The sequence below is a fragment of the Eumetopias jubatus genome, unplaced genomic scaffold (assembly GCF_037043125.1).
Source record: "Eumetopias jubatus isolate StellerSeaLion01/CBP00866 unplaced genomic scaffold, mEumJub1_p1.0 scaffold_16, whole genome shotgun sequence".
In the NCBI taxonomy this organism is placed as follows: domain Eukaryota; kingdom Metazoa; phylum Chordata; class Mammalia; order Carnivora; family Otariidae; genus Eumetopias; species Eumetopias jubatus.
The window spans coordinates 67,995,018-68,012,898 of record NW_028274822.1 but is presented as its reverse complement, the minus strand read 5'-3'; the positions used below and the strand labels follow the sequence as shown (position 1 = coordinate 68,012,898).

Sequence of the window (17,881 nt, the reverse complement as noted above, 5' to 3'; positions counted from 1 at the left end):
CTACAAAAACCCGCTCAGCTTACTGGCCCTTCGGTCTGCACCTGCCTATGGATCTTTCCGCGAGGGAAACCCTGTGTTGGATCATGTCCCGTCACACAGCACTGGAACACGGTATGGCTGTAGTGATCACATGGAGAGATGAGATTTGAATGGGACTCCCAGGTGAGTCCCAAACACCAAGCACAGAGGGATATTTCTTTTTTTTATTTTTTAATACAATTTTATATAAAATTATTATATAAAAATAAATTTTTAATTTTAGAAATTTCTTATTTCTTATTTTATTTTATTTATTTTTAAACATTTTATTTATTCATTTGAGAGAGAAGGGGAGAGGCAGGAAAGGGAGAAGCAGACTCCCCACTGAGCCAGGAGCCTAACACAGGGCTCGATCCCAGGACCTGGAGATCATGACCTGAGCCTAAGGCAGACACTTAATCAACTGAGCCACCCAGGTGCCCCTAAGATTTTATTTATTTATTTGAGAGAGAGAGTGAGAGAGAGCAAGAGAGAGAGCGCACGAGCAGGGGGAGGGGCAGGCAGAGGGAGAAGTAGACTCCCTGCTGAGCAGGGAGCCCAATACGGGACTTATCTCAGGACGCTGGGATCATGACCTGGGCTGAAGGCACTGAGCCACCCAGGTGCCCCTGGGTATTTCTTTTTTTAATATAACCTGACTTGGCTTTCTTAAATTCATCTCTGAGGTAAGTGGTATATAGATTAAAACCAAAATAAATAAAATAAATAGTGCACAAACATGAAATGATTCCTGCAGCCCCTTTCGGGCTCTGAGCTCCTCACCTGTCACAGTCTAGCCCTCATTTGGGAAGTGTCGATGTGTTGGATGGCAGGAGGTAAACGCACTTGTCTGTGCGCATGGGTATTAGGTAAATCTTTGTGCCTGTGATCAAGGTATAAATGAGGAGAGCTATTCTGATTAGTTAATGCCAATGCATGGGTGGATTGGGTGAAGAGGGGTGGACTCCACCTAATACCTAAGATATGAAACCTGAACTTGACCTGCAGTAAATACAGTTGTTCAGAATGTGATATACCCAGTCCTTTGCTGCCCTCCCTGATTGTGGGGGTTCCAACTACACTCCCAGGCTGGTCAGAAGGACAAGGAAGGATCTACAGAGCTAGATGGCATTCCCTAGGGAGAAAAAAAAACCCTGGTGTCTCTCAGTGACAGCTGGAGGTGGGGGTGGGAAGATGTGCTCATCACCTGTTTACACTGGGATTAATCTTTAGCTCCCAGCAGATAGTGAAGGGCTTGTCTCAACACACCAGGATCTACTCCAGTATCCACCACATGTACACATCCTGGTTGCTGCCTGATCCTAACACATTTTGAAATTAATGGGAAGAGGCAAAATGTTCTGGGAGCAGATCTGTTTGGGACCCCAACTAGCCCTCTAGCCCCTCCACAGTGCCAGCCATGAAAATGTCCCAGGGCCAGCACCCCAAGGGGGCAGGCAGAGAGGCAGACATGGCAGGACGTCCCTAGTCCCGGGCAGAATGCCCAGGGAGCTCTGTGGAGGAGAGTACTTTCAGGGTGTGAGCTCTAGTCTCAGATTGGCCTTCATCAGCTGGACAAGTCTCATGGCCACTGAGGCCGTGGTGTTCCCCCCCAATAGGCGGGGATTGCTCTGTATGAATTTCTAGTCCCTTCCGCTCTGACATTCTTCATAGGAACATGTGGTTGGTGAAGACATTGACTAACTCGTGTTAACATTGACCAAACCTTGACCATTTGTTGTACCATGACTGAAACCTAACCAAAGTTTATCCTTAAAATACTGTGGGAAGTTGCTTCGGGGATTTTTTTGGACGTGCCACAAAAGAAATTGTGGGGAAAAAATTAACCATGGTGATTTCCCAGTTATTGTGTCTGGTTTCTTCGGTTTCTCTCTCTCTCTCTCTCTTTTTTTTTTTAACAGATTGAAATTTGGGAACTTAGAGTCACAGCCAAGATTGTTACTTTTGGAGTCCTGGCAATATTTTCTTTTTTCCTGTCAGGTCTAAGGAAAGAGAAATTGTACAGCTCAGAGGCTTTCATGCATGGTCCTTTGTTTTTCAGTCAACTTACTACATGGAAGGAAACCTCGGACACCCCGTGTTCCAGACTCAGTTCGGGAGGATTGCAGTGAACATCTGCTACGGGCGGCACCACCCTCTCAACTGGCTCATGTACAGCATCAATGGGGCTGAGATCATCTTCAACCCCTCAGCCACCATTGGAGCGCTCAGGTCTCTCAGCAAGTAGGATCTGGGAGGGTTCTTGGGACCTAGCTCTTTTCGGCTCATGGCTGAGCAGCAGGGTTCAGAGGTGGGTTTGGTAAACTGGAGCAGGCAGGTGAGGCCACCAGGTTGTCTAACAAATCTGAGCCATGGGATTGCAGTTCACCAACTGTGAAAAAAAAAAAAAAATACTCAACGTCAATTAAGATCCCCCCTCCCAAGAGCTGCTTTGCTGTAAAATACTATTCCTTTGCTATTATTCTGAACACTGAGAGGATAACAGTCCCCCTTCACTCATGCCCTAATTGTCAGGCTTCCAAAAAGTTCCTCTTCTAAAGTGCCCAGAGCATAGTAGGTGCCTGGCCAGAATTAGCCCCCTTCCCTGTCACGGCCACTGTGCTCCCTGACAGAGGGACCACAGATTCCTAAGCCTCTTGTCTGCGACATCCAGCACATGGAGGGCAGACAACTGGACGAGGGAAGGAACCAGTGAGAGAATCAAGGCCGAGAGGGTCCTTAAGAGATCAGCCAAGTGGCTCTGAAATTTGTTTTTAACCAGCAAAGTGTTTTCTTCTAACAGCTAACACGAGTTTCGGTGTTAGCCTCATCCTGAAACGGATAAATCTATCTTGATGAAGGCAGTGGGGGGACAGGCCCTGGCAGTCCCTGGGCCCCTGCGCAAGACCCCTGGGGCCCTTCATTTAATAATGGCGGGTGAGCTAAGATGACCCAGCATGACTGCACTTCCGCTGCTTCTCTCTTCCCCAACGGCTGAATATTTGGGTGGTTTCCAGTTTTGCATCATTAACAAGTACCAAAACTCTAGGAATTTATGTGGAAATATCTTTCTCTCCAACTCACTTCCTCCAAAGCAGGATTCCTGAATGTGGAGGTGCTGGCTTTCACTCTCGTTGTCCTGGTTGCCAGGGCCCTAGCAGTGGGACGCTGGTGGTGGGGAGGGCCCCGGTCCCTCGGTGGGGAGCAGCTGGGACAGTTCTGGTGGGCAGCTTTGAGTTCCCTGCCAGCCTACCCCTGTCCCTCTTCTCTCTTGACTAAATTGCAGTCTAATTTCTTCTGAAGGTCAGAATGTGACATTTACTTTACCTTTTCTTCTAAGCACTGTGCCCCCTTCTCAAGAGTGACATCCCCACAGCATTCTGATTTGCACAGCAGGTCCCTCAATGAGCCAGAACGCAAACCTAGTGGGCTACCTCAGGTCAGCTGCCCCCTCCGTGCACCCGAAGTTTCTGTCTGTGTCCCGGAGGGGCGCTGTTGGGCAGAAGGGGAAAAATCTCATCTTCGACATCCCCTGAAGAATCTCCCTGGGGCCTCATGGCAGCTTGGTTACTATGACAGAGTCCAAAGGCAGTTGTGATGTAGGGTAATTACTGGTCATTCAGCATCTGGACCTGGGCAGAACCGGGCCAGCCCCCTGGAGCAGCCTCCTCCTGCTGGCCATGTGTAAGGCATTCAGCACGTGCCATCTACCTGCAGGGGTCCCTCGAGGAACCTGAAGCCAATGTGCTGAGCATCTCTGCCTGAACTGGCTCTTGGGCCAAGGCAGGCAAAGCTGAGGACTCAGGCTCAGATGGCCGCATCCCTGACCTTATTCTGTCGGGCTTTTATTAGCCCCAATTAAGCAAACAGAAGCACCCCAATGTAATATGCACATAACTGCTTGCGTCTTCAGCAGCCTAGTAGGCTTATTAAAAATTACTGATTTTCCTTCCTCAACCAACAATCATCCAACTCGTGCCTTTCAAGGGTATGATGAGGCTGTCAGTTAAAACGATAACAGGTCCTTTGGAAAGTGGTGTGTTTCGTGAGCTCCCAAAATGTTCACACCCTTTGACCGGATAATTATACTCCTAAAACTTTACCTGACAGTGTCTAAAAGAGGAGGAAAAGGCTGTATGCATTAAGATGTTTCTGGCAGCTTTATTTATAATAATAAAAGAGCTAGAGGTGAGAGAAATGTCAGGGTTAGGTAAATTTCAGCCCATCTCTTCCATGTTAGTGAACAGCCACTCAAAAGTCATCCTGAAGATAATGCAGGCTCATGACAAAAGCCTGTGAGCAAGGAAAGATGTTTCCAGGCTGCGGTCAGAGCTCTGTAAACATCTTTTGCCAAGGATGGATGTGGAGTGTGGAAAAATTACAACAGATGGTTTATTAGGATGGTGGGGATTCTGGGTGGTTTTCTTAAAATGATAAATGATTATTTATAGAATTGATGGTAAATGTTTTTCAGCACAAGGCCAGGTAAATCCCCACCAGCTGCATATAAGCAATGGCTTCTGGAACCATCCATCCCTTCTCTGGCATGTCCTGTCTCCCTGACTCCCACATGCTCTGTGGGTTGGTGGGGTGTTCTCACTCATTTTGGGGGTCCCACGGTTCTAAGCACACAATAGAATTGAAGTGTGTTTTGATGAACGGAGTCGTCCTGACGGTGCCATGCAGCCCATGTGGTCTAAGGTTTCGGCCACATATATGTGTGAATAGGAGAGTCGTGCCTTCATCCCTTCGGTGCGTGTCTTCTTCCCACCATGATTATTTTTAGGGGCTAGTGTAGCCACACTGGGAATAAGGCAGATGTCTCCATGCCCCCAGTGGGCTTTCCGTGATTCCCGCACACACTGGGCTCTCATGAACCTCCAGCTTCCTCTCCCTTGCTTGTTTGGAGAGCCTAAGTTTTATTGCCAGCTGTGGGTTTGAGTCCTACGCAACGTACCCTCCCAGGAGAATTGCAAGAATGATGTTTTATGGCACTCACCCTGCAACTGTCTATTTAATTCCTGAAAATGTCATTTACGGGTGTGTTTCTATAAAAATCCTTTCTTAAAAGTTTTGTCAGCTTGGCTTAGCAGCTGGGGGAAAAAAAGCAGCAAAATGAGTCCCCTCAATCAAGCCTGTGATTTTTTTTTTCCAGACTCGTGAATCCTCCTGAGAATTAGGCTTATCAAGCACCCACTCCCTCCACCTACTCCCGGTTTAAACCAGGTGCACACTGACAGGAAGAAAGATTCTAGGGCATTTTGCTCCCAGTCACTTAGTGTTTCTAAGTGGGCATTACGCCTGTCAATCCAGAATCCTAATGATGTTGTTCCTTAGACAAGAGATAATTGGTGACAAGAAGGCCCACTGGACCCCATGGCCCATTGTAGTTGGTGGGCCGGAGAAGGGCGGGGTCTTCAGTTGGGACATCGCTTCCCATCATATCCTACCTTTGTGGGCGCTGAACTGAGGAAGGCCTGTGCCCTTGTGATGACTCCTTTCTGGGCCAGTAAGAGGGCCAGGGAGCCTCTGCTTAGAGTCTCGGGGCTCAGAAGAGGAAAACAGGAAGGCACTGGGAGATGGGGACCGGCTCAGGGGAGATGACACCTGCTACAGAATCTACTACCCTTTCCAGTTACCTAAATTCCTTTCAGGTTTCCTCTGTTTGCTCTAGGGACTGCTTTGCAAGGCAACAAAGCAGGATAGGGATTAGGGCAGCAGTTGGAGCTCACAGAGGGCTGTGCATGAGCCCTTAGACCCCCAGCTCCCTTCTAACATTTGCTAGGTGAGGCCGTGACCAGCCTGGAAGGTGAGTTTCTCACCCAACCCAGGAGGAGGGAAGGAGAGAGAACTAGCAGTTACGGAGTTTCTGCCATGCAGCCCCCTCTAGAAGCTTCACCGGTGTAGTCAGTCCTTACAATATCCCTTTCAGGAAGTTTCAGAAAAGAAAACTGCGGCTCAGGGCTGTTTTGGCTTGCAGCAGGCCCGCCCCAAAAGGCTGCTTGGGCTTGAGCACAGGACAAGCTGGCCTGCCCGTGGGTTTGGGGACACCCACAGCCACACCAGTCTCCCTGGCCATCCCCACTACAGAGCCGAGAAGGCCGGCAGCCTGGCTGTAGCTTGGGACCAAGCACCCAGCCCGTCTGGCTGGGAAGTCAGCCACCTGGTTCTTCTCGCTTCTCCCTCACAGTGAGTCCCTGTGGCCAGTTGAGGCCAGAAATGCAGCCATTGCAAATCACTGCTTCACCTGTGCCATCAACCGAGTGGGCAAGGTAAGTGCCCGCGGTCTGGCTGGGCTCCCGGGCTTGGTCAACCAGGTGTGCTGGGGAGGGGACAGAGCTGTTAGGAAAGCTGCCTGCCTAGAGGGGGCCTGGCCTCTTCAACCAGCAAAGGCCACAGAGAAGCAACTGTCTGCTGGCCCCGGTGGGGACACCACAAACCTCTTGTCCTTGTCCCTGTGTGTGTGCCACAAATTCTAGGGTCCCGGAGGAGGGGAGACTGGCTTGGTCTGTTCCTTTTAAAGGTATTACTATGTCTCTCTTCTGTTTTTGTCTATTTGGGTTTGTAGCTGAAACTGTTTTGAAAGGCTCTCACCCTGTCACCACCAAGTCTCCTGTTTCATATATTTTTTTAATTTTTTTAGATGTTATTTATTTATTTATTTGACAGAGAGAGAGTGAGAGAGCGAGAGAGGGAACACAAATGGGGAGTGGGAGAGGGAGAAGCAGGCTCCCCGCCGAGCAGGGAGCCCGATGCGGGGCTCGATCCCAGGACTCGGATCATGACCTGAGCCGAAGGCAGACGCTTGACCGACTGAGCCACCCAGGAGCCCCTCCTGTTTCATATTTTTCCCCATTGACCCATGCACTGAGTGAACTTGACTACAAGACAATGCGTTCGTTATGTAATAATCCTCTTCCTCATTCTTATTAATCGGATGTCAAACTCTGATCAGACACCTGCTCAGGCTGAGATAATCAAGGTTTCTACAGTAAGTTGGTCCAATTTCTGGCAACATGAAGAAACTCAGTGTTTTCATTAGCCTGTATAACCCCATCACGGCTTGAGGTACTGTTTCCATTAGGCTTTGGGGGAAATTCTGATGGCAGTGTGTGAGCACCCCCTTAGTCCCCTCAGAGACCCCAAGCTGGGGCTTTATTTCCCAGGCAGACAAACCTCAGCCGCCTTCCACAGGCCTGAGAACCACTCTGCTCAACGTCTTTTTTTTTTCCCCTCCCAGCAGATTATAAACTCCGCAGAGACAGTCAGGGTTTTTACCTTGCCTGTCAAATTCCCTGCTGGCCGCCTGTGTTGGCCCAGTGCTGGCGACTCAGCGGGGAAATTTCATAAGTACTTGTTGATTGCCCAGCGAGTACAGGCCATTCCTTCTCTCCCTGTAACTTGCTTCCCTGAGTCCTCCTCAGCCGGACTTCGCACTGGTACGTGCTGGTAGTGCCACCTATAGGTTTTGCCTTACCTCAGTTTTGTTTCACAGGAGTACTTCCCGAACGAGTTTACCTCTGGAGATGGGAAGAAAGGTATGTTCCAGGAATTTCCGTGGTTGGCTGCAGCTGAGGCGTGGGCCTCACTGTCCCCTTCTCTGTCTGCCCCCTCCGGGCAGGGTCTGCCCCACAGACTGTGGTCTGCACATGTGGCCCATTGTCGGAGGGGTGCTCTCCTCTCATCTTCGTGGCCCACAGTGTGGGAGCCTGACTGTGGCTGGGTCCTGGGTTTGTGACTACCTCATTCCCTAATTGGGAATTGAATGGCACTGGGTTGGACTCCATCCCTCCCCTGGGACTGGTAAGGAGATGGGCCTATAAGACATGGAAGAGCCTTTTGTGGGCTCCCTTGAAAGAGGGGGTGCTTTATCCACCCTACACATCTCCTTCCCTCTCTTCCTTTGTCCTCGTTCACCTGCCACCACCACACCCCATCCCAAGATGCACAAATGTCCCAGAACATCAGCATGGACTGCCTTGGGTTCCTCAGACTGCAGCTTGTCTTGATCTGAGGGCAGATACCAGAGGTGAGGACCTCTGGTAGGAATCCCCCACCCACTGGTCCCGGTGGCTAAGAATGTGGAAGGCAAGGGCCCACCAAGGAGGTCTCAGAACTGGCTTAGGGTATCCCCTGGAAAAGGCAGAGAGGACTGAGCAGGTCTGTTTTCCCAGAAAAGCGCTTACTAAAAGGGTTCCAGATCCCCTCACTGGAGGTCCAGTGTGTCCAATCCCAGTTAGCTCCCTGCATAGAGAGGTGCAGTGAGGCAGGGAAATGAGGCCCACTGGGTGCTTTCTGTGTCCAAGCCCCTCCTAGACCCTGCACTGTGCCCACCTGCTCCTTACAGCGTAGCTGTTAGCACCGCCTGACTTGTAAGGGGCCTGAGGCATGGAAGGAAGGTACAGCAGATGCATCTGGGAAGGCAAGTGAGGGCAGAGCCCCTAGCTCACCGTGTTGGGCCACCACAGGAAGCAGATCACACAGGAAGCCCTGCAGAGCTGTATGACTCCCTTGGGCTGTGGGTGGCTAATGTTGGGAGTAAGGGCTAATACTTCTACAAGGATGACCTTTAAGAATGTTCCCAGGGGCAGAGGTGAGGGCTGTGAGGGTGACTTTTGTAGGGACTTGCTCAGCCTCAGGCCTGAGGAGGGAGGCAGGTTGTTTGAGGGGGTGGCACAGGGATTCCAGGGAAGGTGGGGAGGGTGGCACAGACACTTTGTCCTGGGTGTCGCTCAGTGTGCCTACCTCTCGGCCTGCACAAGCTCATGGATGCTTTCTTTTGCTCCTCCAAAGCTCACCAGGACTTTGGCTACTTTTACGGCTCGAGCTACGTGGCAGCCCCCGATAGCAGCCGCACCCCCGGGCTCTCCCGCACCCGGGACGGGCTGCTGGTTGCTGAGCTCGACCTGAACCTCTGCCGGCAGGTGAATGACATCTGGAACTTCAAGGTGGGTCCCTGAGTCTGCTGCTGTTGCCCCACTCTTCTGCTTGGACACCCATCCTGCTCTCAAGAGCTGGAAACCACAGCTGCTGGGTTTGCTCTCAGGAGCGGCCAGATGAGGCTCCAAGCCGAGCAGAGGACCGGGTCTCTTCCTCCCAGAGCTGGTGTGCGAGGGGGGAGCCGCTGGGTCAAATGATGCCCAAGCAGCTGACCTTAATAAATTCTCCTCTGGTCTGATGTAGATTCTGGGCGCCTTGAAACAAATTAATCTCAATTTCATTTGTCCGGAGAATAGAGTGGATTGGCTTCTCTAATCCCTTTTTTCCTTTCCAGGCATTTGCACAAGATAAATGTGGGTGTCTGGCTCTGCCTGTGGCCTGGCCCCATGGTCTAGGCCTTGACAGTAGAGGGAAATGGGTCACACAGAGAAATGGAATCTAGGCCCAGCTCTGCCACTGCCTTTCTCAGTCACCCTGAGCAAGCCCTTTCTGCTCCCAGGCCTTAGTATGCCTGTTTGTAAAACTGGAAGATCTCAAGTGGCCTTTGAGACCTAACACATGTGACACCAGGGGTCCTGGGAGGAGCGGAAGTGCCCACCCTCCTGGAATGGGGTGGTGGCATCCGTTGGACCCCTGGAATACACCCTCTTATCCTGGATGCAGATGGAGTTTGCTGCATTCGTGTCCAGCAGTATTTCTACCAATTCAGAACCCACTTACACATGCAAATGAATGTCCTCATGACTGCATGACTTTGCCCAGCGTGTCTGGGAGGAATCACCTCCCCCGTTTACCTGAGCATGGGTCTTTGGGCATGTTCCCTGAGTCTCAGATCCTCATCAGACAAATAAGGCATTGCCCACATGAACGTCTCCTGGCCGGGCTCTCCTCTTCCTGGGAAGCTCAGATTAATGCAGGATTCCACACAATAAACAGGATGTTTTCTCATCGGTAACTTTTTGAATGCAAAAGCCCACACCCCCCCCCCAAACTATGGTGATGGGCCTGAGCTCCTGTCGGGGTTTTGGGAAGGAGGGAGGGAATGCCTGGGTGTGAGCACCGGTAGGTTTGCCAGCCCTGTCCCCACTCACCCCCAGACCCAGAACCAGGAGTCCAGGGTGCAAACCCCAGCAAATCCCACTGCTGCCTGGAGACCTGGAGCAGGTCACTCCCCTCTCTGGGCTGTAGGCTGTTCTTCTGGGGTTCTGCAAGACCTCAGGACAGGCTTCTTCCCTTCTGCCTCGGGGCAGGCCACACCTTCTGGATGGACAGGTCACAGAGGACTTCCAGCAAGAGGGGCCAGTGTGTGTGAGTCATCTCAGCATCTGTGATCTTTGCTATAGCGCTAGAATCAGTACCCAGTGGTCACACAGGGGTTGTTCCTCTACGTTATGGTCTGAAACTGTCCTGTCCTCCCGCGGGCCTTCCCGACAAATTTCTGTCCCGTGGCTGCCCTCTAGTGGCAAGAGGTGGTGGTGCGTAACCCGGATCTGTCTGCCTGTGTTTCGCTTTCAGATGACCGGCAGATATGAGATGTACGCTCAGGAGCTCACCGAAGCCGTCAAACCCAACTACAGCCCCAATGTCGTGAAAGAGTAGCTGGATTTTAGCCCCTGCCCGCCAAGGAGGGCACCTCTGCCCCTGGCAGATCAGCAAGTACAGCAGGCTTTACACGCCCAAGTTCTCCCTGATGATGTCCTGATAACACTGTTGATTTAAAAATGTTCCAGGCCGGGAGGGTAGATTGAAGAGTAACTGCAGTGGGTATGAGGTTTCCTTCCTGGCTGACGAAATGTTTTGGGCCTACACGGAAGTGATGGTTACACAACACTGTGAAAGTACCCATGTGAAATGCCACTGAATTGCATGCTTTAAAATGGCTAAGTCCATGTCACGTGAATTTTACCGCCATTAAAAAAAAAAAATCTCAGGCACTGATGGTGCAGGTGGATTTGCAGTTAGACACACAGGATGCCCTAGTCCTGAGGTTCGTCTCTTCCTCTGTTTAGACCGTCGGCAACCTGAGGGTAGGGGAGGGAGCATCTGTGCAAGTAGGGGAAGCTGAGGCTGATCCAGTCATTAAGCTACTGGGTGGCTGTGGGCAGGGAAGACAGTCACTGGATGTGTCAACATGGCTGCTGTCCCCACATATTCAATCAGACGCTAATCTGGGTGTTGCTATGAAGGTATTTTGTAGATGTGATTAAAGTCCATAACCAGTCAACTAAGCAAGTGAGATTATTCTAGATAATCCAGGTAGGCCTGATTCAGTCAGTCAAAAGGCCCCCAGGAGGAGAGCTGAGGCTTCCCCGATGAAGAAGAAATTCTGCCTGTGGATAGCAACTTCCCCCACCCCTATGTGCCTGAGAGATCCCATTTGTTTTTCCTGACCACCTGCCCTACAGATTTCAGACTTGTCTCTCCAGCCCCCACAATCACTTAAATCAATGCCTTGCAATAAATCTCTTAATATATATGCTACTGTTTCCGCTTCTCCAGTTGGACCCTAGCTGATACAGATTCTGGTACCAGAACAGAATCTTCAGGACGAGTTTTCTGCATTGGTGCTAGGTTTTCTGGAATTCTGCTCTAATTTGTTTCATTTAAAGGCACTCATGACTCTGTTTGCAGTGTTAAAGGGGGCCATGGTAGTCCATGGTATGATGTAGCAATAGAGATTTACAGAGAGAGCAGACCATCAGTCTGTGCCCCCTGAGTCTCAGCCTGCCATTCCTGGTGGCCTATCCCATCTGTGGATTTTAGGCTTGGCTAACCAGTCCCCATCATCATGTAAGGCAATTCCTTGCACTAAATCTCTGTGTGTCTATCTATCTATGCATGTGTGTGTGTATACGTATGTATCTCCTGTGTATATAAATATATCTGCATTCCCTATTGATTCTGCTTCTCTGATTGAGCACTGATTCCCTGACTGACATAGCACGTTACTTACCTCTCTGCACCTTGCCTTCCACATCTGTAAAGTGGGACCATATCTCCTCTTCTGCTTTATGTCACAGGACAGTGGTGAGAGACAGACTAGATGGGCCAGGGAGCCTATGTGGGCTCTGTTCCTTGCATCACACAGCAAAAGTCCCACCTGTGCTGAGAGCACCTGGGTGACTCAGTCGGTTGAGTGACTGACTCTTGGTTTCGGCTGAGGTCATGATCTCAGGGTCATGATCTCAAGGTCATGAGATCCAGCCCTGAGTCGGGCTCCTTGCTCAGCAGGAAGTCTGCTTGAGATTCTCTCTCTCTGCCCTTCCCCCTGGTCTCTCTCTCTCTCTCTCAAATAAATACATATTTTCTAAAAAAAAGAGTCCCAACTGTGAAGTCTCAAACCTCTACAGTCGGCCACAGTGTTGGAGGTGGGAGTGGGGTCCTCTGGTTCTACCCTTACTGTGCCCGGTCAGGGAAGGCAGCTCATTCCTTCCCTGGCCCAACAGCTGAATTGCATGAACCCATCCCATGTCAGGGCCGGGGTGCTCCTGGACAGCCACCTGGGGAGAAAAACCTGGTTGGAACTGCCTGGTCATCCCTCTGTGTTAACCCCCTCAGCCTCTCTGAGCCACAGACTTTTCGCTTCATGTAAAAGCCCCTTTGTACTTATTTTTCATAGAATCCAGCCCTGCAGATACAGTGAGCTTTTCTGTCTGGCCTTCAGTGTCCACAACTTTTGTGCCTGTGGTTTCTAAGAGGAGCGTGTAGTCAACCTAATACAGAAGCCAGCTTAGATAACAAGTTGGTGTATTTATGAAATGGGCACTAATACACCAGAAAGGATTTGATTGTCCACACCTCTCACTGCCTAAAATCAAAATGTTCAGGTCTGCCTTAGAGTTGATGGGACCTGCACACATGGACTCATTTGAGGGTTTAACTCATGTTTAGGTGCTTGGCAAACATCTGTTGACTGAACCTAGGGTGGAAGTGGTGTGATCGTTGCTGATGCCACAGAAGGGAAGTTGCAGGGGGCCTGTGGCCTATGGGTGAAGCCTCTGATCCTCTGAGCCTCAGTTTTCTCACCTCTAAGATGAGAGGTGACTGAGTTTGAGGCTTTCGAGGGTCTCTGCAGCTCTGCAGACAGCATTTCTGCCAGCCCATGGCTTTATTGCTAGAATCTGGGTTACCAGGGGAGGACAGTGCCAAGCCACAGTGTGCCTGACAGGAAAAAAGGCAAAGACATTCTCCAGGATAGATCACATGTTAGGCCACAAAACAAGTCGTGATAAATTTTAAAAGACTGAATGAAATCATATGAAGTATCTTTTCCAATCACAATGGAATGAAACTAGAAATAAGTAGCAGAGGGAAAATTCAAAAATCTATGAAAATTAAACCACACATTTTTGAACAACCGATGGATTAAAATCACAAAGGAAATTAGAAAATGTCTTGGAACAAATGAAAACAATGACAAAACATACCCAAACTTGTAGGATGCAATGAAAGCAGTGCAAGAGGGGAATGTATAAACACTTATATTAAAAAAGAAGGCAGGTGGGCGCCTGGGTGGCTCAGGCGTTAAGCGTCTGCCTTCAGCTCAGGTCATGATCCCAGGGTTCTGGGATCGAGTCCCGCATCGGGCTCCCTGCTCTGTGGGAAGCCTGCTTCTCCCTCTCCCACTCCCCCTGCTTGTGTTCCCTGCTCTCGCTGTGTCTCTCTCTGTCAAATAAATAAAATCTTAAAAAAAAAAAAAAAAAGGACAGGCACCTGACTGGCTCAATTTGTAGAGCAAGTGACTCTTGATCTCGGGGTCATGAAATCAAGCTCCACACTGGGCTTAGAGTTTATTAAAAAAAAAAAAAATTTAAAAAGGAAGGATTTCAAATCAACAACCAAATTTTACATCTTAAGGAACTAGAAAAAGAAGAGCAAACTAAACCCAAGGTAACAGTAGTGAGGAAATAATAAAGATTAGAGCAGAGAGAAATATAATAGAGAATAGAGAAACAATAGAGAAGAGCAATGAAAACAAAAGTTGGTTCTTCAAAAAGGATAACAAAATTGACAAACCTTTAACTTGAGTGACAGGAAAAAAGGGAAGACTCAAATTACTAAAATCAGAAATGAAAGTGGGGACATCACTACTGATTCTACAGAAATAAAAAGGATTATAAGAGTACTATGAACAATTTGTTAGAGGAGGTCATCAAGAGCATGTGATTGCCGGGTGACCCATGAGCTGGACCCAGGCAATCAGAGGCTCCTTCCCTCCCCCGCTGCTTCCCCCCATCCTTGGAATGTGCGTTCTGCCCACTGTTGCTACACTAGGAGCTACTTCAAAGACACAGCTTGAGAGAGTAATATTAGGACCATCTGGGCAGTACATGTGACTGAACCCCATTAAGATTTCTATATGAACTCTTAAGATTCTGGTGGACACGTGCAGAGATCTACTTGTCTTGTGGCCACTCAAGACGAGCCTCATATGTAAGTGGCCTTGCTTATTAAAACTGCCACCTACAATCTGGGAAGGTCTGCGTCTTTCTTCAGTCTCTCCTTGCCCTCCAGGTATGGGGGCCAGTTTCAGATTTCACCTGGGGAGCTCCCACATTGGCAAACCAACACAACTGTCTGCCAACACATTGGACAACCTAGATGAAGTGGACGGATTCCTAGAAACATGAACTACCAAGACTGAATCATGAAGAAATAGAAAATCCGAATAGACCCATAACTAGTAATCAAAACCCATAATAAGTAATCAAAACCCCCCTGACAAAGGAAAGCACTGGACCCGGGGGCTCCACTGGTGAATTCTATCAAACATTTAAAGAAGATCTAACACCAGGGCACCCAGCTGGCTCAGTCAGAAAAGCATGCAACTTTTGATCTCAGGGTCATGAGTTCCAGCCCCACATTGGGTGTAGAGATTACTAAATAAATAAATAAGCTGTTAAAAAACAAAAAGAAAGAAAGAACTAAAACCAATCCTTCTCGAATTCTTCCAAAAAATTGAAGAGGAGGGAGCACTTCTTAACTCATTGAGGCCAACATTACGTTAACATCAAAGCCAGACAAAGACACAGCAAGAAAACAAAACTACAAAGCAATATCCCCTTTATGAATATTGATGCAAAAATCCTCAGCAAAGTACAGTTGACCCTTGGACAATGCAAGGGTTAGGTAGGGGCACCGACTCCCTACACAGTCAAAAATCCATATATAACCGTCGACTCCCCAAACCTTAACTACTAATAGCTTACTGTTATCAGAAGCCTTACCAGCAACATAAACAGTTGACGAATACATATTTCATACGTTATATGTATTATATACTATATTCTTACAATAAAGTAAGCTAGAGAAAAGAAAATATTAAGAAAATCATCAGGAAAATACATATACAGTACTGTACTATATCCCCCCCCAAAAAAGTCCACACACAAGTGGACCTGTGTGGTTCAAACCTGTGTTGTTTGAGGGTCAACTGTACTAGTAAACTGAATCCAGCAGCATATTAAAAGGATTAATGGCTAAGTTAGTCTTATTTCTATTGTTTCCTTTAGGATAAGTTCTAAGAAATAGAATTCACCATGTTAAAGAAACACGAACATCTTGTCAGGAACTGGGAAGAATCTGAGCTCTTACCCTGTTTGGAAGCTGACAACTTAGCTGACCTCAGTTTTTTTTTTTTTTTTTAATTATTTTTTTTAAAGATTTTATTTATTTGAGAGAGAATGAGAGATAGAGAGCACGAGAGGGAGGAGGGTCAGAGGGAGAAGCAGACTCCCTGCCGAGCAGGGAGCCCGACGTGGGACTCGATCCCGGGACTCCAGGATCATGACCTGAGCCGAAGGCAGTTGCTCAACCAACTGAGCCACCCAGGCGCCCCTGACCTCAGTTTCATGGATGCTAGCAGAAGACACAGCATTCCTCAGAGACAAAGGAGCTTAGGACAGCAGTAGAAGCAGCCAGAGTACCAGCACCGTCTTGCAGTTCCCTGGGCCTCAATTCCCCCAGGACAAGACAAAAGCAGGTCAAGACACTCCTGCATGCGCAGTGGGTTGCATTAAGAAGAGAAAGGGAAAGAGGGAGAAGAGCTTAGAGAATTGGAATCTTTCATACTGGAAAGTAAAGCATGTCTGCCCTTTGCTCTAAAGGCAGACACTATCTTTGTCTGCCAAGATTGCAAAAACACCTGCACTTTGCTCCAGAGGGAGACAGCTCTATCTTCTAAGGCTGTTGGCTCTGCAAACATCTTTGGAAAGACAGTCCAGGACAAAGGCATTCATGGTTCTAGCTCATGCGTCAAGCAGAAATTTGAGAAAAGTGACAGACCTATAGCAGTAACTTCCAACCAATATCCATTTCTCATTTCTGCATCATCTTGACTTCTGGCAATTTCCCCATGAGTGTACTACTCTATCAGACACTCTGATTAATTTGACTGACAAAGGCTGGACCAAATCAGTTCCATTTTTCTTGTAGGAGTTCCTCAATTTTATCCACAGAACTTCAAGGAGCAAAACAAGCCCAACCTGCAAATTACCCTCAGTCTTACTTCCCAGGGTCCTCAACCCAACGGGATGGACAAACCCCACGAACCATCAAGGTCTACCTTAGAATGCCAAGTGGCTGTCTCAAATATTGACCTTTCCACTTGGCCTAGGCCATTAATCCAGGTATGGCAGGATATATTAGATATTGTCCAATCTCTACCTTGGCCTACCTTGGAGGAAGTCTAGGCAACTCTATTATCTATACCAACCTAGCCAGTGATTTAACACTGACCTGAAATGCCTTCCAGGGCCAAGGTAGAAATCCTGATTGCTTCAGCTAAAGTCAGGGGCAAATGTTGCATCACCTTTTCTAATCAGATGACTACCATCATGGGGATATCTGCTCACAGAGTGCACGTAAATAACGAGTCAGTTACTGGTTCAGGAAGCTCCCCTTGATAACTAAGGCTAGCCTCATTTTAGCGACATCTCCACAACTGTCTGTGGGCAACCTGATCTATTGGTGGTATGTGCTTCAACAATTGAATGGACCAAAGACCTAAGTGTAAGAGCTAACACTCTACAATTCCTAAAAAAGAAACCACAGAAAACAAAAAACAAAACACCACACAGAAATCTTCATGACATTGGATATGGCAGTAATTCCATGGATTCTGGCCTACGACCAGCATGAAGATGCAAGACACTATTCTGGGGGAGGTTGGCAGGTTACTGCCTGGCTTCCATACAAAAACAGTCATCAGGGCGCACGTGGTGCCCCTAGAAAATGTTCTTCACAAGTGTTGGGGTTCCCCAAGTAGGACCTATATAAGTCAGGGCACAGGTTGATTACATCTCCGGTGTGGCCTCCTGACCAGCTGGTAGGCCTTAAGTTTCCCAGTTATTTTGAATAATTGAATCTAATCCTTGTTTTTGGAAGGACTGCCTGCAGGTAGTCAGGCCAATCAATGCTGTTTGCCCATGCCACAGGTTGGGTGACATTTGTCTTCTTCCCAGAATGGCTGAATGAGTTCTGTGAGGATAGGGGTTGGGAAGACATCTGGCGGTATTATGGTTGTTTTTCCTGGGAGATGCAGGAGCCAGGGACATCGCCTGTGTTGTGTTTCCAACAGGTTTCTGGTAAGGTTAATAGGAATGGTGATCAAGCTGTGATCAAAGCCATCTGGTTGGGAAGAAGGCAAACGCCTGCATGTTAAATTATATTTAACATGCTTACAAAAGTCTGGGAGCGCCACACTGGGGCATTTTTCATAACGAAGACTCCAGAGGCAATTATGAAAGACCAAAATCATTAATGATTAGTGCTCCTCCCTACCTAGCTCCTAGAATCTAAGCTGTTTCCTATCTAGGTGTCAAAGTTGCTGTTCCTCCTCCAAAGTCAGTGTGAATTCCAATAGCTGAGACATCACCTTCCCCCCTCCCCCTGTCCCAGTTACCCCTTTCTCAACCCCCTAGCC

At 48.5% G+C, this 17,881-nt stretch overlaps 1 protein-coding gene across 1 annotated transcript in view; it reads left to right on the top strand.

The window, feature by feature from the left end:
• Positions 1-10,892, top strand: part of UPB1 (beta-ureidopropionase 1) — a 54,298-nt gene extending 43,406 nt beyond the window's left edge. The window contains exons 7-11 of the mRNA XM_088019403.1: positions 2,081-2,250; positions 6,209-6,290; positions 7,514-7,556; positions 8,812-8,966; positions 10,474-10,892. Coding sequence (XP_087875529.1) covers positions 2,081-2,250; positions 6,209-6,290; positions 7,514-7,556; positions 8,812-8,966; positions 10,474-10,557 — 534 coding nt within the window. The 3' untranslated portion in view covers positions 10,558-10,892. The remainder of the gene's footprint in view (positions 1-2,080; positions 2,251-6,208; positions 6,291-7,513; positions 7,557-8,811; positions 8,967-10,473) is intronic.
• The last annotated feature ends 6,989 nt before the right edge of the window (positions 10,893-17,881 follow it).